Below are 19,511 nucleotides of genomic sequence, written 5' to 3' on the forward strand. Positions count from 1 at the left end.
TGACCTGCATCTACAGAAAATGGGTGTTTACCACATACCACGTGAATGTGGTATGGCATATATTGGCCAGATGACCAGGACTGTTGACATCAAATGCAAAGAGCAGCAAAGGCACACCAGACTGAGACAGGCAACCAAGTCAGCGATTGCAGAGCATTGTTTAAAACTCAACCATTCGATGAAGTATAATGATGCTGAGAATTTAACACAAACATCAAGGTACTGGAACAGCAGCATCAAAAAATCTATTGAGATTAAGGTTGTGGAGAATCTCATTAACCGAGACACTAGTTTCCAGCTGAGCTCGGCTTGGAATCCATTGATCGATCTTCTGAGGACATAACATAGGCAACATGCAAACTCCAAGGAACACAAGTATAAAGATGAAATTACAGATAACAGCCCAGGACTTACATTAAATGGTAGCTCAGAGAACAGACACAATATCTCAGGCCATTCTTCCAAGTCTTGAGCGACAATTTGAACACAATCGGACTGAAAATAGCACTGCAGCCAGTCCTTGGGAGAGGGGGGCAAGAACATTGGACGGAACGGCTAACACAGCACACCTCCGTAGCAGAACGTCCTAATTCATAGAAGGACTCAAATGACAACAATCGGAAGATAAGACATCTAGCACAGCTGGGACACCATTCAGAACTTAATTAAGCTATATTGACAATGGATAATAACCAAATGCTATGCGCACAGCATCTGAAACACCCATGGCTAGAAGAAAACGCTATAGCCCTTGCTATTGGTCAGCACAAACCATGTACAGAGTGCTAGATGAGGCGTGGACCCCAGAGGGAATGTCTAACACAACATAGCCATAAATACTGGACTCGTTCCCCACTGGAATTAGTATCAGACAGCACCTGAAGAAGAATGCGAGTCACACAGATGAAATATCGTGCAGGAAAGCCGCAAGTAACTGGCACAGACCCAATTAATAAACATGCAACACTTTTCTTGAAGATACTGTTTGTGAAGGCTTTCAAAAACTGCATCCGTAAATGAAAACTGCACACTATCATACTGGATGACTGCTGATTAAAGTATGTGAAATAACTGATGCAATAAGTGTGCTCGAAGGGCAGCCTACATTTTACACTAAGAATTAACCATACAAAAGCTTCAGTTAATATGGGAGCCACATTTGTTGAAAGCAGATCAAAATCAGCATGAATATCTCATAATTGCTTGTACTGATTTATAAATAAAGTAACTGATCTTGTGTGATGATTTGCTAGTGTCAATAAGACACACACACACCACTTCACACCACAAATGAAATAGTAATCGTAGCAGTGGGTAGAAACCAATTGTCTAGCACCAAGAAAGCCAAATCTTATCTGCCACAAAGGTTATGGCTAGTGTTTTCTGGAATGCAAAAGGAATTCTCTTATTAATTATCTTTCTCTAAATCAATATCTTTACTCTGCAATTCACACTTAAGTGGTTCACAAGGGGTTCACAGAACCACTTTCAGAGCTTCCTCAACTGATCCACTCTTGCATAGTACATGAGAAAAATGAGCACTCAAATCTCTCCATGTAAGTTCTGTTTTATCTTATTTTATTCTAATGGTCATTTGTCCCTATGTAAGTCAATAAAATATTTTCGCATTTGGAGGAGAAAAGTTGATGATTGGAATTTCATGAAAATATCTCACCATAATGAAAAAAATGATCTTGCTTTAATGACTGCCACTCCAGCTTGCTTATCATACCTCTGGCACTCCTCCCCCTTGTGATAATACAAAATGAACTGATCTTCTTTGAACTTTTTCGATATCCTCTGTCAGTCTATCTGCAGAACAATACTCCAGAAGTGGATGGACAAGCATAGTTTATGCAGTATCATTAGTAGATTTGTTTCATCTTTTTAGTGTTCTGCCAATAAAACACCGTCTTTGGTTCACCTTTCCCACAATACTTTCTATGTGATGGTTCCAGTTTTAGTTGTTTATAATTATAACCTTTAGTTATTTAGTTCAATTGATAACTTTTAAATCTGCATGATTTATTGCATAGCCTAAACCTAACAGCATTTGTTTTAAGTACTCATGTGGAGGATTTCACACTTTTGACCATTTGAGTCAACTGTCACTTTTTGTAACATGCAGATAACTTCTCTAAATCCTTTTACAATTTGTTTTGATATTCTGATGAGCATCAGTGGTAAATGGCAACATCATTTGCAAGTAATCTCAGAGGGCTGCTCAGATTGTCACCTGATCATTTATACAGATTAATGAACTGCAGAGACCCTATAATACTTTTTGGGGACTCCAGACATCATTTCTGTTTCACAGATGACATCCTGCCAGTTCTTATGAACAGTTTCCTATCCCACTGAATGTCAGAAATCCAGTTGCACAACAGTTCAGAGGATACTCCAGATGCATACATCATTAGAAGCTGCTCGTGAGGAATGGTGTCAAAAGCCTTGTGTAAATCTAAAAATATGAAATCAACTTGACATTCTCTGTCAACAGCACTCATTACTTCACATAAACAGGCAGCTGTGTTTCACTAAAATGATGTATGTCCTAATCATGTGTCAATAAATTGTTGCCTCCCCTCCCCTTGGGGTATTTCATAATATTAGGAAACAGTACACATTCTAAAATCTTACTACAAATCGATGTTAATGATACGGGTCTATAATTAAACTACTTACTTCTATTTCCTTTGTTGTGTACTGAGATGGCCCGTGCAATTTTGGAGTCTTTAAGTACAGACTTGTAGTCGAGTGACTGATACTACAAGACTTAAAAATGGAGCTATTTCATCAGCATATTCCAATAGGAACATAATTGTTATAGCTGCAAGTGACGAGCGAGCGGTGCACGGCAGAGAATGGAGATGTGTAGCCACTGGAGGTATCACTGACAACGAAGCCGGCCAGTGTGGCCGAGCGGTTCTAGGCGCTTCGGTCTGGAATCGCGCGACCGCTACGGACTCAGGTTTGAATCCTGCCTCGGGCATGGATGTGTGTGATGTACTTAGGTTAGTTAGGTTTAAGTAGTTCTAAGTTCTAGGGGACTGATGACCTCAGATGTTAAGTCCCATAGTGCTCAGAGACATTTGAACTAACAACGAACAGACAGGACAGATAAACAAGTAGGAGATGACAGACACTACGACCAACCAGGGCACAACACGGAGCAAGCAAGCAAGAACTGAGGTGATGAACATGACAAGACAACAACAACACAGGAACACTCCAAACAACAACAGTATCTCAAAACATGGAACTGGAATGCAGTATGGACGAGATGTACATGCGAACTATGGTGAGTACCAGACTGCTGGGGTAGTGCCGCGCGGCCACCTAAATACACAACCGCAGGAAACGTCGTTGGCTACAGACTTCACGTGGCACGGAGAGTGGCGCATTTGCACAGCGAGGCTTGTGGCGCAGGCATGCACGGGAGCACAGAGCCTTTGTGAGTATCCAGGTGCATACCCCCTGGCGCACATTCAACTTCTGCAGCTTCTGACACCAGACTAACTGCCTTCATTGACTTCAGTTTCTTCACTACGCAGAGGATATCTAATCCCAAATTACTCATGTAAGCAGCTGTTCTTGATTTGTATTCTGGAATAGTATTTAGGGTATCTTCTTTGGTGAAGTAATATTATAACACTATGTTTAGTACTTCACTCTACTGGTGCTGCCATGTGTAACATTACCACTGCTATCACGCAGTGAAGGTATTGTCCAAGGCTTGCTGCTGGTATACATTACATATGACCAGACACTCTTCGCATCTTCTGCCAGATTTCAAGGCAGAGTTTTTTTGTGAAAACTATTAGTGTCCTTATCTTCTTTGTGTAATTTTTGAAGAGAGCATTTTCAGTACAATTTCAGATGATGTTTTACACTTACCACTGGCTTTAAACACATATTTTTGCCTGCATATAAAGGGTAGGCTGTAGCCACCAACTATAATTGTACGACTCAGGAATTCATTAAGAATAAGACACAGAACTTCGTTAAACCCTATAGCAACTATATCATCTGAGTGGGAGGGTTTGGTAAAAGGAACCAATTATTAATTTATTCCAGTTGTTTAGTGTAACCTCCAGCCATAGTAACTCACACCAACTATCTACTTCAATTTCACCTCAAGATAAATTACTTCTAACAAAAACACACATGTCACTGTCAACTGAGTTTAGTCTGTGTTTTCTGAACAATAATGGGTTTGGCTGAGGTTATCAAACTTCTCTCTGACTTTAGTCAGCTTTCAGTATCTGTGATACCAGATGCTTAAGTGCTTTCTCTAAGCACCTGGAGCTCTGGTTCTTTTCCAAAACATATATAACAATTTACAATTACAGGACCAATGTTTCCTAGGTCTCCCTATCCTGTGTTTGACCAGCTCCCTCTGAAAGTATATCCCTGTTTGTTCTTTTCTGAGTTCATGAAATCTAAAAAGCCACCCAGTCCACTCCGTAAAGCCCCGCTACCTGTGTAGCCACCTCGTGTTTGTAGTGGAACTCTGATCTATTAAGCAGACCCCAGCACCTCTCTACCTTATGATGCAAGTCAAGGAATCTGCAGCTTACACGGCCACACAACTGTCCGAGCCTCTGATTCAGACCATCCAATCAGCTCTGCAGCAAATGTCAAAATCCTAACCTCTGTGAACGCCCAGATCCTCCATGCCAAAAGGCTTCCTCTGAAATAGCACACAACTGCAGTTAGCTTAGGATCATTATTAGTCACAGGCAGCACTGGGAAACTGTTTCTCAGACAAACTGGGAGGCCTTTCAGTGGTCTCCACATCTTGAAACAAACTCCCATCTGACCAAGGGTGAGGGTTCAACTTCAATGTAGGCAGTAAACTTACAATGGACAAAAACTATCACAAAAAAGGAAAAGATTCACAAAATCTATAGTTCTCTGGTTACAATACAGGGTGGTTGATGAAGATATGCAAATATTAATATGTTATTCTGGAAGTTAAACTATAGAGAAAAATTCATATAAACATAGGTCCACAAATATTTAGTTACAGAGTTACGGCTAATAAAAGATTTTGCCTGAAATTTAGCAATTTGCTAATATGAAGCCATCACAAAACTGTACAAGGATAAAGTAAAGCACAATTTCCATTTATTTTGTTGTTATTGATCTGCTGAATCTAATAAAACATATCCCAGATGTGTATCTGCAGTAGTTTTCCCAGAACATCCAGAGAAGCAGACGTAATTTCGTAATTTTTTTAAAAATTTAACTACTTGGCCCAATTTGTTTTTTAAATTCCAGACAATTGCACAAAGTTTTCAACAGAAGTTGTAGAGAATTTAATTTTGGGAAAATGATGGTAATAATGTTAACTGAAACTGTATGAATGTGTCAGATAATCTGCTTTTATAAATGCCATAGCACACGTGAATTCATATTAAACCAGAAGAAACAAAGCTCAATGTTAAGGAAGTTGTACAGTGTACATACAATTTCACGATACATTCACAATAAATGTTCAAAAATATCTCCACCAAGTTCAATGCATTTAGTTGCACTTGTATGAACAGATTTTGTTACTTGTTTCAGTTTCACAGGATTGTTCTTAATTTCATCTATTGCATTCAAAATACGAGCAAGTAATGCCTCACGTGTACTGACTTTGTCCTCCTAAATTATGTCTTTCATCCATCCTCACACACAAAAATCCATTGGTGTTAGCTCGGGCAATCTGGGTGGCCACAGACGTGTAGCACCATGACCAATCCATTTCTCAGGAAAATGTTCACTTAAATATGTAGTAACAGTGTTGGCATAATGTGGAGGCATGACGAAATACTGAAAATACATTTGCAGTCGGATAGCAAGTGGAACATCTTCGAGCAAGCAGGGCATTTCTTCTTGAAGAAATTGTAAGTAGGCCTCACCAGTTAAGACATCCTGGGAAAATTAATGGTCCAATAAAGTGCGTGTTGATTACACCACACCACACAGTAATGCTAAATTGCTGCTGGAAATTGCATTGGACTGTTGCATGTGGGTTTGCTTCAAATCACACATGCTTGTTATGTAACCTGTTTATACCATCTCGAGTAAACTGTGCCTCATCAGTAAATAAAATGTATTTGTGTAACTGCCAATTAGTATTTAACCAGTTTGCACAACTCCAAGCAAAGGACAGGATCTCCCGGATGTAAATGATGCACTTTTTTATGGTAAGGATGCAGACTATTGTACTTCAGTGTATGCCATACCTTAGACAGTGAAATGTCTAATCGTTGAGAGATATGTCATGTACTGGTACTTCGGCTACATTGAGCAGCATCCATGGATAACACAGGAGATACTGAATTTAACTGATGGAAGCAGAAACTATGAAAATGCAGCAAATGAGAATACCGATGTTTAAAAATTAGATTGGCAGAAAATGCAAAATGATTTAGCAGAAATGACTAGAGGACAAATGCAAGGCTGTACAAGCCTGCATAAGTAGGTGAAAGACAGATGGCACCTATAGCAAAATTAAAGAGATGTTTTGTGAAAAGAAAAGCAGCTGTTTGAATATCAAGGGCTCAGATGGCAAGCCAATTATAGCAAAGAAGGCAAATGTGGAAGGAATATATTGAAGGGCTATACCAGGGTAATGATGCTGAAGACAATATTACAGAAAAGGAAGACGAAGTAGATGAAGATGAGATGAAAGAAGATTTTGACAGAGCACTGTTGGACTTAAGTTGAAACAAAGCTCCTGGAGTAGAGGACATTCCCTCAAAACTACTGATATCCCTGGGAGAGCCAGATACAACATAACTATTCCACCTAGTGTACAAGACAGAAGGGTTGCCCAGAAAGTAATGCACCACTTTTTTTTCTTCAACAATTCTTTATTAAACATAATGAGAATTACACACAGGAAACAATGGTGTTTTACCTACACACCCTATTTTTCCACATAATCTCCATCCCATTCTATGGTCTTCCTCCAGCGTGAAACAAGGGCGCATATGCCCTGTCGGTACCAATTCTTGTCTGGTGGTGGAGCCAGTGCTTCACTGTGTGAATCACTTCCTCATTGTCCTCAAATTGTCTTCCATGAATGGCATCCTTTAATGGCCCAGACAAGTGGAAGTGCAAGGGGGATAGGTCAGGGCTGTCAGGTGTGATTGCTGTGGATTGTCTCCCTGACTGCTGCAAATTGTGGAGCTCCACTGAACTGCCTTCTGATGATCTCATCATCCGTGACCTGTGACTAATTGTACTTCTGTAGACAGCAGATGCTCCACAGACTTTGGACAAGTGTTTGAGAATATTCCCCACAGTTTCCTTCTCTGCAGTGAGAAATTCAATGACAGCACATTGATTGTAATGTACATCACCTACAGATGCCATTTTGAAACTGTCCTGCAGCTATGCTATCTGTTGGAAGTGATGGAAACTTGGCCTGGTCACTTAGGAGACTTCAAATAATACATACATAACATTTCACACATTCGAAGCATTGTTTTCGGCTGAGAAAAAAATGCGGTGCATTAGTTTCTGGGTAGCCCTCGTACGTGAGATGGACAACATACCCCACAGACGAAGGTGCCACCATTACTGTGACGAACCACAGTGATTAACTGGCACAAGGTACCCACTGTTGTCTGAATGTTGTTGTTGTGGTCTTCAGTCCTGAGACTGGTTTGATGCAGTTCTCCGTGCTACTCTATCCTGTGCAAGCTTATTTGTCTCCCAGTACTTACTGCAACCTACATCCTTCTGAATCTGCTTAATGTATTCATCTCTTGGTCTCCCTCTACGATTTTTACCCTCCACGCTGCCCTCCAATGCTTAATTTGTGATCCCTTTATGCCTCAGAACATGTCCTACCAACCGGTCCCTTCTTCTTGTCAAATTGTGCCACAAACTCCTCTTCTTCCCAATTTTATTCAATACCTCCTCATTAGTTATGTGATGTACCCATCTAATCTTCAGCATTCTTCTGTAGCACCACATTTCAAAAGCTTCTATTCTCTTCTTGTCCAAACTGTTTATCACCCATGTTTCACTTCCATACATGGCTACACTCCATACAAATACTTTCAGAAACGACTTCCTGACACTTAAACCTATACTCGATGTTAACAAATTTCTCTTCTTCAGAAACGCTTTCCTTGCCATTGCCAGTCTACATTTTATATCCTCTCTACTTCGACCATCATCAGTTATTTTGCTCCCCAAATAGCAAAACTCCTTTACTACTTTAAGTGTCTCATTTCCTAATCTAATTCCCTCGGCATCACCCAACTTAATTCAACTACATTCCATTATCCTTGATTTTTTTTTTTTTTTTTGGTGTTAATCTTATATCCTCCCTTCAAGACACCATCCATTCTGTTCAGCTGCTTTTCCAAGTCCTTTGCTGTCTCTGACACAATTACAATGTCATCGGCGAACCTCAAAGTTTTTATTTCTTCTCTATGGATTTTAATACCTACTCCGAATTTTTCTTTTGTTTCCTTTACTGCTTGCTCAATATACAGATTGAATAACATCGGGGAGAGGCTACAACCATGTCTCACTCCCTTCTCAACCATTCCTTCCCTTTCACGTCCCTCGACTCTTATAACTGCCATCTGGTTTCTGTACAAATTGTAAATAGCCTTTCGCTCCCTGTATTTTACCCCTGCCACCTTCAGAATATGAAAGAGAGTATTTCAATCAACATTGTCAAAAGCTTTCTCTAAGTCTACAAATGCTAGAAACATAGGTTTGCCTTTCCTTAATCTTTCTTCTAAGATAAGTCGCAGGGTCAGTATTGCCTCACGTGTTCCAACATTTCAACGGAATCCAAACTGATCTTCCCTAAGGTTGGCTTCTACTAGCTTTTCCATTCATCTGTAAAGAATTCGTGTTAGTATTTTGCAGCTGTGGCTTATTGAACTGATTGTTCGGTAATTTTCACATCTGTCAACACCTGCTTTCTTTGGGATTTGAATTATTATATTCTTCTTGAAGTCTGAGGGTATTTTACCTGTCTCATACATCTTGATCACCAGATGGTAGAGTTTTGTCAGGACTGGTTCTCCCAGGGTTGTCAGTAATTCTAATGAAATGTTGTCTACTCCTGGGGCCTTGTTTCGACTCAGGTCTTTCAGTGCTTTGTCAAACTCTTCACACAGTATTGTATCTCCCATTTCATCTTCATCTACATCATCTTCCATTTCCGTAACATTGTCCTCAAGAACGTCGCCCTTGTATAGACCCTCTATATACTCCTTTCACCTTTCTGCTTTCCCTTCTTTGCTTAGAACTGGGTTTCCACCTGAGCTCTTGATACTCATACAACTGGTTCTCTTTTCTCCAAAGGTCTCTTTAATGTTCCTGTAGGCAGTATTTATCTTACCCCTAGTGAGATAAGCCTCTACGTCCTTACATTTATCCTCTAGCCATCCCTGCTTAACCATTTTGCACTTCCTGTCGATCTCATTTTTGAGACATTTGTATTCCTTTTTGCCTGCTTCATTTACTGTATTTTTATATTTTCTCCTTTCATCAATTAAATTCAATATTTCTTCTGTTACTCAAGGATTTCTACTAGCCCTAGTCTTTTTATCCACTTGATCCTCTGCTGCCTTCACTATTTCATCCCTCAAAGCTACCCATTCTTCTTCTACTGTATTTCTTTCCTATTGTTCCATTCTTGTCTATTGTTCCCTAATGCTCTCCCTGAAGCTCTCTACAGCCTCAGGTTCTTTCAGTTTATCTAGGTCCCATCTCCTCAAATACCCAGCTTTTTGCAGTTTCTTCGGTTTCAATCAACAGTTCATAACCAATAGATCGTGGTCAGAGCCCACATCTGTCCCTGGAAATGTCTTACAATTTAATACCTGGTTCCTGAATCTCCATCTTAACATTATATAATCTATCTGATACTTCTAGTATTTCCACTATTCTTCCATGTATAAAACCTTCTTTTATGATTCTTGAACCAAGTGTTAGCTATGATTAAGTTATGCTCTGTGCAAAATTCTACCTGACGGCTTCCTCTTTCATTTCTTTCCCCCAACCATATTCGCCTACTATGTTTCCTTCTCTCTCTTTTCCTACTCTCGAATTCCAGTCACCCATGACTATTAAATTGTCATCTCCCTTCACTACCTGAATAATTTCCTTTAAGTCATCATACATTTCATCAATTTCTTCATCATCTGCAGAGCTAGTTGGCATATAAACTTGTACTACTGTAGTAGGCATGGGCTTTGTGTCTATCTTGGCCACAATAATGCGTTCACTATGCTGTTTGTAGTAGCTTACCCACACTCCTATTTTTTTTTATTCATTATTAAACCTACTCCTGCATTACCCCTATTTGATTTTGTATTTATAACCCTGTATTCACCTGACCAAAAGTCTTGTTCCTCCTGCCACCAAACTTCACTAATTCCCACAATACCTAACTTTAACCTATTCATTTCCCTTTTTAAATTTTCTAACCTATTTGCCCGTTTAAGGGATCTGACATTCCACGTACAATACGAGACTGGAATAGAAGGGAGAACCAATAGAGGTACTCAGGGTACCCGCCGCCACACACCGTCAGGTGGCTTGCGGAGTATGGATGTAGATGTAGATCCGCAGAATGCCAGTTTTCTTTCTCCTGATAATGCCATCCTCTTGAGTAGCCCCAGCCCGGAGATCCAAATGGGGGGCTACTTTACCTCCGGAATGTTTTACCCAAGAGGACGCCATCATCATATAACGATACAGTAAGCTGCATGGCCCCAGGAAAAATTACGTATGTAGTTTCCCCTTGCTTTCAGCCATTTGCAGTACCTGCACAGCAAGGCCGCTGTGGTTAGTGTTACAAGGCTAGATCAGTCAATCATCCAGACTGTTGCCCCTGCAACTACTGAAAAGGCTGCTGCCCCTGTTCAGGAACCACACGTTTGTCTGGCCTCTCAACAGATGCCCCTCTGTTGTGGTTGCACCTACGGTACGGCCATCTGTATTGCTGAGGCACACAAGCCTCCCCACCAACGGCAAGGTCCATGGTTCATGGGGGGGTAAGAGTACAACAACCTGAATACTCAACCAATAAACCCTACCATAGTGATTCATCCTAGAGGTCCAGTACAACCTCCAATCTCCACTCAACTCCTTACGCTCATGCCAGAATCTCTCCCTCAAATCCATCTCCTTCCTCACCCCAAAGTCTGCTCATGCACCTACCTTCTACATGCTTTGCAAAACCCATCAACTCATCAATCCTGGACACTCCACTGTAGCTGGTTGTTGTATTCCTACCCAAAGAGTCTCTGCCCTTGTTGCCTAACGCCTTCAACAAATTGCATGCAACCTGGCCTCATGTATTAAAGACACAAGCCCCTTTCTTCAGTAGCTCTAATCATTCCCAACTCATTCCATCTGGATTCCTGCTCATCACTGTTGATGCCACTTCCATACACCCTGACATCCACCATGCCCACAGCCACAGCTATTGAACCTGTCTCTTCCAATGTCCTTCCACAACTCAACTCATCACCTTATTTCATATACACATAGCTAACAAATTCCTCACACATAACTACTTTTAGTCTGAGGGGAGGACAAACAAATAAATTTGTGGCACGGCCATGGGCACTTGCACAGCTCCCTTCTATGCCAAGCTTGTTTATGGGCATTTAAAGAAAACCTTCTTAGCCACGCAAAATGTGAAACCTCTTTTTTGGCATGAGCTCACTGGTGATATTTGGATGATACGGATCCAGGGACGAGACACCATATCCTCATTCTTCCATAGCCTCAATACAATCTCTCTCATCTGCTCCACTTTGTCCTTCTCAGCCCAATATACCACCTTCCTGGACATTGACCTCCACTTCTCTGATGGCTCCATCCATACATCTGTCCATATCAAGTTCCCTAACTGCCAACAGTACCTGCTTTTTGATAGCTGTCATCCCTTCCATACCAAATAATCACTCTCATATTGCCTACCCAAGCATGGGCAGTTTGTCTGCAATGATGAGAAATGCCTTGCCCAGTACGCTAGAGATCTTACTAAGGTTTTCACAGACAGACGCTATCCCCAAACACAGTCCATAGACAGGTTTCCCATGTCATATTCTCACACATACTTAAACCTCTGACTGGACTATATGCTCAGTTTCAATGGCTGCTTTACAACTGCCATCTCGATCCTTCTCCCCCCAAACACCAATTATTTTGGAACTAGGTTATGGGTGTTTTCCTGTAACACTTTCTTGCTCCGACACTTATCCTGTCCTCAATCTCCGCTAGCCCTGTGCTTCACACACCCTTCCAGCCTGCCCCAGGACCCAAACTTCACTCATCCTGCACCCACACACTCTTCTCAGCAGTCTCCCTTTGTTCCGTCACCCTCTGCCAATCACCTCCTCCACACCATCTTCACTGTGTGCAGCCCAAAATCACTGGTGCCTGTGCCTGTCACACATCCTTGTCACTGTATGTGCTGCATGACACTCCTGCATTCCTACCTCATGCACCTCCTGCCTCCCTCCATGCCATTACACACATTTCTCCAACCATCCCTCCCATTCCACTCCTTATTTCCTTCCTCCCCTCTCCTACTTCCCCGGAGACAGCCTCTTACCACAGCGAAGCTGCACATCTACAGTCCTGGAATTGTATATTCAGTCTGCAGAGAGAGAGAGAGAGAGAGAGAGAGAGAGAGAGAGAGAGAGAGAGACATTTGTGTGTGTGTGTGTGTGTGTGTGTGTGTGTGTGTGTGTGTGTGTATACTCTACCTGAAAAAGAATTTGTCCGAAACCTAGCAAGTTTTCAGTCTTGTTCAGGTACCTGCTGATGATTCAACACTTCCAATATTCAGTGAATTTTACCTTTGTTCCTAAATTACTTACACCCAGAAAAATGATAGCTGCCAAAACTTCTGTCATTAGATGCCATGGCAACCAAAAATTACTTAGTTTGTTCTGAGGGAAAATACTGATGTGTTGTAACTATAATGTATTCATATGAGTAAAATCAATTTAAGAAAGATCGTTAGGGAAATAAATAATCATTATTTAACAAATAAGTCTCCATAATTGTACAATCATTTTCTTTCAACTTTCAGAACATGAGCCTCATGCCTACTCAATCTGATGTAACTAAATAATGTCAACAAAAAAGATATAAGAGGATTTAGAAAAACTGAAATTAATAGCATCTTATTTCTACAATGTTTTAATGTGACTCACTTTAAGTACAGCAAGGACAGGACCGACATGTATATTGTTGTGTGCAGCAGCCAACAGATGCCTGTCACAGCTCAGGTGAATATTGTAACCTATACCCCCAGATGGTGGCATTGGGTGTGGTGATGTTCCTAAAATGTTCACAAAACTGAAGTAATCACAAACATATGAAAATGACAGTCACAACCTATCGAAGAAGAGAATATACATAAGATGCAACAATTTACATATGACAATTAGAAATCTACAAGTGTTCAGTTTAGTGAGGATTGAATGGGGCTTTTTTAAATATTACTTACCCACTGAATACAAAGATGGCTGAGGGCATTCCACAGTCTTGAAGAGTCGCAGAAGCAAGTGACATGTTAGTCGAGCGCAAGCTTCTGCTCCGACATCAGCTTCACCATGACCTTAAACATATCAAAAAGACAGCAATATGTTAGTAGGTCCACAACTATTTCTTTTAGCAAGAATATTTACTATAAAAGTTTACAATCACTATTTCAAAGGCAAACTAAAGAATATGAATAATCCAGATAATAGCAGAAAATTGGAACTACAAATTTTTTATCACAAAATTATTTTGAAGTCATTTGTAGATTGGACAAAAGGCAAGTATTGTGACTGCAAAAAGTGATGCAGTAGCTAAGACATGGGAATCATTCAGGAGGAATGGGTTACAGTTTCCATTTGGCTACCTTGGTTTAGTTAGGTTTCTTGTGGCTTACTTACTCATTTGACACGGATGCCAAGGTGATCCTTTCATGACTGATTTCTTGCCCTAATCTCAATGAACAGTACTGGTGCTTTGTCTCTAATAGCCACAATGACACTGGTACATAAAATTTGGAATTTACTTCCTTCCAAGATCTGAATCAGGAGACACACATATTGTGGGAAACAATTATGTGGAAGCAATGGGTAAACATCTGAAATTCAACTTCAAAGTACTACTAGTAATTTGATTTTGTCAGTCAGTATGTTATAAGTGAATACGCACAGAAAATAATGTAAGACACCTATAGAGATTCAAAACTCCACAAGATATGGCCATTTGCAATATATAGAACCGATAGGGCAGGAGAAAGCTGCTATTTCCTCACTCATATGAAGAACACAAATCGACAGGAAATTTTTCTAGGACATTGAGTGACATCTCTTGGAAAACTATAAAAATTAAACAAAATCTCTGCCAGACATGTAACTGTGGAAAGTAAAGAAAGGTCACAATTGAGTGTATTTCTGTCGATAAAATACAGTACATAATTATTATGATACGAGGGCTATCCACAAAGTACATTATGTTTTGGAACTAAAAATAAATAAAGTATTGGAATTTTTTTATTATATACAGATGAAAGCTACACTTAAATACTACTTTTCTACATAGTTGCCATTTAAATGAAGCCACTTATCATAGCGATGGACGAGCTTGGAAATTCCTTCATCGTAAAATTCAGCGGCCTGCGCCTTCAACCACGTGGTTACCTCTTCTTGAAGCTGTGCGTCGTCATCAAAACGCTGCATAGCCAACCACTTCTTCATTGCTGGGAATAAGTGGAAGTCGCTCGGTGCCAGGTCAGGACTGTACGGTGGATGAGGAAACAACTCCCACTTAAAAGATTCGAGAACTTCACGAGCGGCATTTGCCGTGTGGGCCCGGGCGTTGTCGTGAATCAGCAAGATCTTTGAACCCAACTTTCCCTTGCACTTGTATTGTATTGCTCTTCTGAGGTTGTGCAGAGTTTGGCAATACCTTTGAGAGTTTATTGTAGTGCCTCTTTCCAGGAAATCCACAAAAACCACAACTTTTCTGTCCCAAAAGAAGAGGTAACCATGTGGTTGAAGGTGTAGGCGGCCGAATTTTACGACGAAGGAATTTCCAAGCTCGTCCATCTCTACGATAAGTGCCTTAATTTAAATGGCAACTATGTAGAAAAGTAGTATTTAAGTGTGGCTTTCATCTATATATAATAAAAAAAATCCAATACTTTATTTATTTTTAGTTCCAAAATGTAATATACTTTGTGGATAGCCCTCGTATTTTTTGTGTTAAAAATGTTAATAAAATATGTATTTTGGTATCAAAGGAAAACAACTATAAAATGTAAAGACATTCTATGTAACCTTGGAGATCCTATCTTATTAATGTTAAAAAGACTTGGTTCAGTGATCTAATATTTCTTTTATCTCTGCTGTTGAAGCATTTAGTCGCTTAGCTGTTCTGACGCACTAGGTATTTGATGTACGTATGGTAAAACGTGGATTTCTCCAGTTCTCGTTCAAAACCTCTCTCCCCCTGCGGAAATATTTATGTGAAAATAATTATTTAAAGTGAGTTTTGTAGAAGATTGCCCATCCTCATCTGTTGTTGTTGTTGTTGTTGTTGTTGTTGTTGTATTAATGGTGCACAGGCGGCTATTAATTAAAATATTAAATACTGGGCTTCACCCTGAAATTAACATAACAAATAATTTGAGTACCGATGATAATTTTCAAGCATTAATATTTGTAAAATTCGTTTTTCAGAATTTTTACAGAATTTCACAGATAAATTTAACTGCAGTAGGTGACAAGGCTTAGGTTTGCTTCATGATATCTTTGAGTCTACAATCAAATTTATTATTGTCAAGTAAATGCTTAACCAAAGTGAAGCCAGTGTGATATAAATGAAATTATTTATCACGAGTAGATACACCTTTCTCTTTGCAACAATTAATTTATCCGTTAATAACAGTGATAGTTTCATGCTACTTCTGACTGTGGATAACACAATTAAACCATTGCAAGCAAAACTGCACCCGCTTTTACTAATATTTTTGCCCTGTAGAAACTTTATTATCATTGGTGTACACGTAAGCTTAATTTACAAGCATGCACAATGTACGCGTCACCAACATTATATTAAATATCCTTTACCTTTTTCCGAAGAACCCCGACCACATCTTACAGTAAAATCAAAACACTTTAATACCAAAGAAGAGAGAGAGAGAGAGAGAGAGAGAGAGAGAGAGAGAGACTTTATAATTGGTACATAATCTGGTGCTAAACACCCAACCACTACCACTTCTTCTCTACCTGCCTGGCAAATACTAGCAATTAAAATTTCTTGCACTACTGGTGTTTGACCAAGCAACCTCCAGTCCGAACACCACTGCAGTAGCAATCATTAATGATCGTGCCCATGTAGATGGGTGCAATGAGAACAGAAAATGCGCAAATGGAAAAAAGGTTGAATTTTAGAAGGAGTAAAGAGGAAAAAAAAGGAGTCATAATGGAGGTAAATCATACACATCAGAAAGGGGAAGGCATGTTCATACAATTATTTTTCAGCATATGATCTGCACTTCTTCACAATTAAAAAAATTTAAAAAGTAAGGTCAGATGTTTAGTGAAATATTTGTCCAAAAGTAAGAAAGAAAACAGATAGGAAAAAAAATTAATGACAAAACTATGAAAAGGATAGTTGCTACTCGCCATATAGCCAAGATGCTGAGTTGCAGAAAGGTACAACAAAAGGACTGTCAAACAAAGCTTTCGGCCGACAGGCCTTCATCAGAATTAGACAACACAAACACACACACACACACACACACACACACACACACACACACACACACAAATGCAACTCACAGATATGTGACCACAATCTCTAGCAGCCAAGGCCTTGGACTGGGGCCATGTGGGTGGGAGTTGCATTTGCATGAGTATAACACCATTGCCTCTTAATTTTACTGTTGACACTACAGAAGCTGGCAGATGATGTTCACCGGGCATTCGCCATACCCACACCACATTGTGTACCGTGAATCATCACTCCACACATTTTATCACTGTTGAGTCGCCCCTTACACCAAGCGAGGCGTCATTTGGCAATTATCAGTGTAATGTGTAACTTATGAGCAGCTACTCAACCATGAAATCCAATTTTTCTCTCCTCCTGCCTAACTGTCATAGTACTTGCCGTGGATCCAGTGCAGTTTGGAATTCCTGTGTGATGGTCTGGACAGATTTCTACCTATTACACATTATGATCCTCAACTGTTGGCAGTCTCTGTCAGTCAACAGACAAGGTCGGCCTGTACACTTTTGTGCGGCACATGTACCTTCATGTGTCCACCTCACTATCACATCGGAAACAGTGGACCTAGGGATGTTTAGCACTGTGGAAATCTCGCGTACAGCCATATGACACAAGTGACACCCAATCAACTGACCACGTTCTAAGTCCATGAGTTCCGCAGAGCATCTCATTCTGCTCTCTCACTATGTTTAATGACTACTGATATTGCTGATATGGAGTACCTGGCATTAGGTGGCAGCACAATGCACCTAATATGAAGAACATATGTTTTTGGGGGTGTCCAGATACTTTTGATCACACAGTGTACATCACGTCACAACGAACAACCTTTTTCTCTCGAGACATGTTCACTGACACTTCTTCCTGGTGATGCTAGGCATCCTTTAGTACTTGCTGGCCTTGGGACCTGAGATTTCACTGAACCAGCAGGGTCTCCTAACCAGGTGCACTGCATACTATCCACTCCAGTAAATTGACAAGAGTGATTTTCAAAAAGATAAGCTTAAAAAAAGAGTGTCTCTAAGTGGAGAAAGATATTTTATAAGAGAATCAGCAACTTTAATTTTTCTGGGCCTACCATTTTTCATATGGAGCAGATGACTGGATTATAGGCAAGGGCATAAGCAATACAAAAGGACTCTGAACATCGCAAGGAAGTGTCATCAAACATTTTGTCTCTAAGTAGTTTCCCATGATGTGATCTATCACTCATGGAAATTTGATGCAAAGACGTCGAAATACTCTGTATAATTCCCCTCCTAAAGGAAACTTTGTCTTATATATGTTCGTTTTCATGAGGGAACTTTCCTGTGATGCAATACATTCTTTTATGTCACACCAGTCACTACACTTGACTTAACAATCCTTATTGGAACTGTCTTGCTACAAATCAGAACATTAAGAATATAAAGTAAGTGAACAACATGGACTGTATGTGGAACATTATTAAGTAGAAACATTAAGCACGAGAAGGAACAAATGTATAGAAAAATGTCCTACAATGGACCTCATCCTTCATTCAGTAATCAAGGGGTCTTGCCAGAAATGTGGTGCGTGCACGTAACAGATGAGTAGAGTATGAAATTTCATCCAATGAGGCAGAGGAAGCAAAAATAAAATCTGAGCATGAACTGCATGTACAGGAGGCTGAAAGGCATATTTTTTTTTTACAAGTAGGAAAAAGTTTATAAATGTTACATTTTATGATTCAAAATACAAAAAGTATCTCAATTTTCAATGCCTATAGCCCCAGTTGGATAGTATAATCACAATTTATGCAACTTTAAATTTGTTTGCCATGATCTGTTTAACGGGAAATTTTTACGACATATTTGTGATTAAACCCAACCATCCATACATCTCAAAGAGATAGCTTCTTTCTAACAAAGCTCATAGAGCTGAATTCCATCAACAAAACACACCATTGCTTCTTGTGATTCATGTATGGACTGAATAAAAACATACATGCATGCCTCTTGTGGATGAGGTTAGTTTGTAAGTTTCTAATTTCTGGCCGTTCTTGCTTGGAAAATAACTTGCACCACAGAAATACTGAAGCTGCCATGAAAAGCTAAATTTACTATCTACTGTCTCAGTGAGCTCATGGAAGAATTGCTTTTATTGCTTACCCAATGAAGCAAGATGATTTTAGATCAGCCAATAAAAGAATTCAAAAATAATATTGCCTGAACTAAGAGATACAGATGGAGAAACAAATTGACTTCAGATTCAGTGAATTTGGTTTCACTTTAAAAACTATGTTCTACAGTATTTGCAAATAAACTACTTGTGTTTGTCTCTGGATCATAGTGGGCAAATCCCACAATATTTCATTGATACAACTGCTTGTCATCTTCAGGTGGTGGCAGTTGCTGCTGTCACTCCTGCAATATGCGACTGATATAATCGCATGGGGGCACCGAAATTTATCAGGTCAGGAGCAGGCAATACGCATGTGCAGAATGACACTTGAAGTTGGAAGAATCTTGCAGCAGTGACAGCAGCAACTACCACCACCTGAAGATATCAACCAGTAGTATCAATGAAATATTGTGGGATTTATGTATAACAATTCGGCAGCAAACCCGAGAAGTTTATTTGCAACAGATCCGTCAGGAAGGCCTGAAAAATCACTTATGCTCTACTTTTTCACATCTAATCAAATGAATCTGGGAGAAAAAATAGAGCTGACCATGGTAATTCTTACCTGTGGCACACACTTAATT

General features: G+C 39.8%; 1 protein-coding gene across 4 annotated transcripts in view; it reads right to left on the reverse strand.

Moving 5' to 3' along the window:
• The window catches only part of LOC126336849 (mediator of RNA polymerase II transcription subunit 12), a 356,148-nt gene that overhangs the window by 162,499 nt on the left and 174,138 nt on the right, over nt 1-19,511 (reverse strand). For all 4 annotated transcript variants that reach the window (XM_050000939.1, XM_050000937.1, XM_050000940.1 and 1 more), the window contains 2 exons: nt 13,502-13,612; nt 13,206-13,333 (listed from right to left, as the gene is read on the reverse strand). In XM_050000939.1, coding sequence (XP_049856896.1) covers nt 13,206-13,333; nt 13,502-13,612 — 239 coding nt within the window. The remainder of the gene's footprint in view (nt 1-13,205; nt 13,334-13,501; nt 13,613-19,511) is intronic.

The sequence above is a fragment of the Schistocerca gregaria genome, chromosome 2 (genome assembly GCF_023897955.1).
Source record: "Schistocerca gregaria isolate iqSchGreg1 chromosome 2, iqSchGreg1.2, whole genome shotgun sequence".
Classification (NCBI taxonomy): Eukaryota; Metazoa; Arthropoda; class Insecta; order Orthoptera; family Acrididae; genus Schistocerca; species Schistocerca gregaria.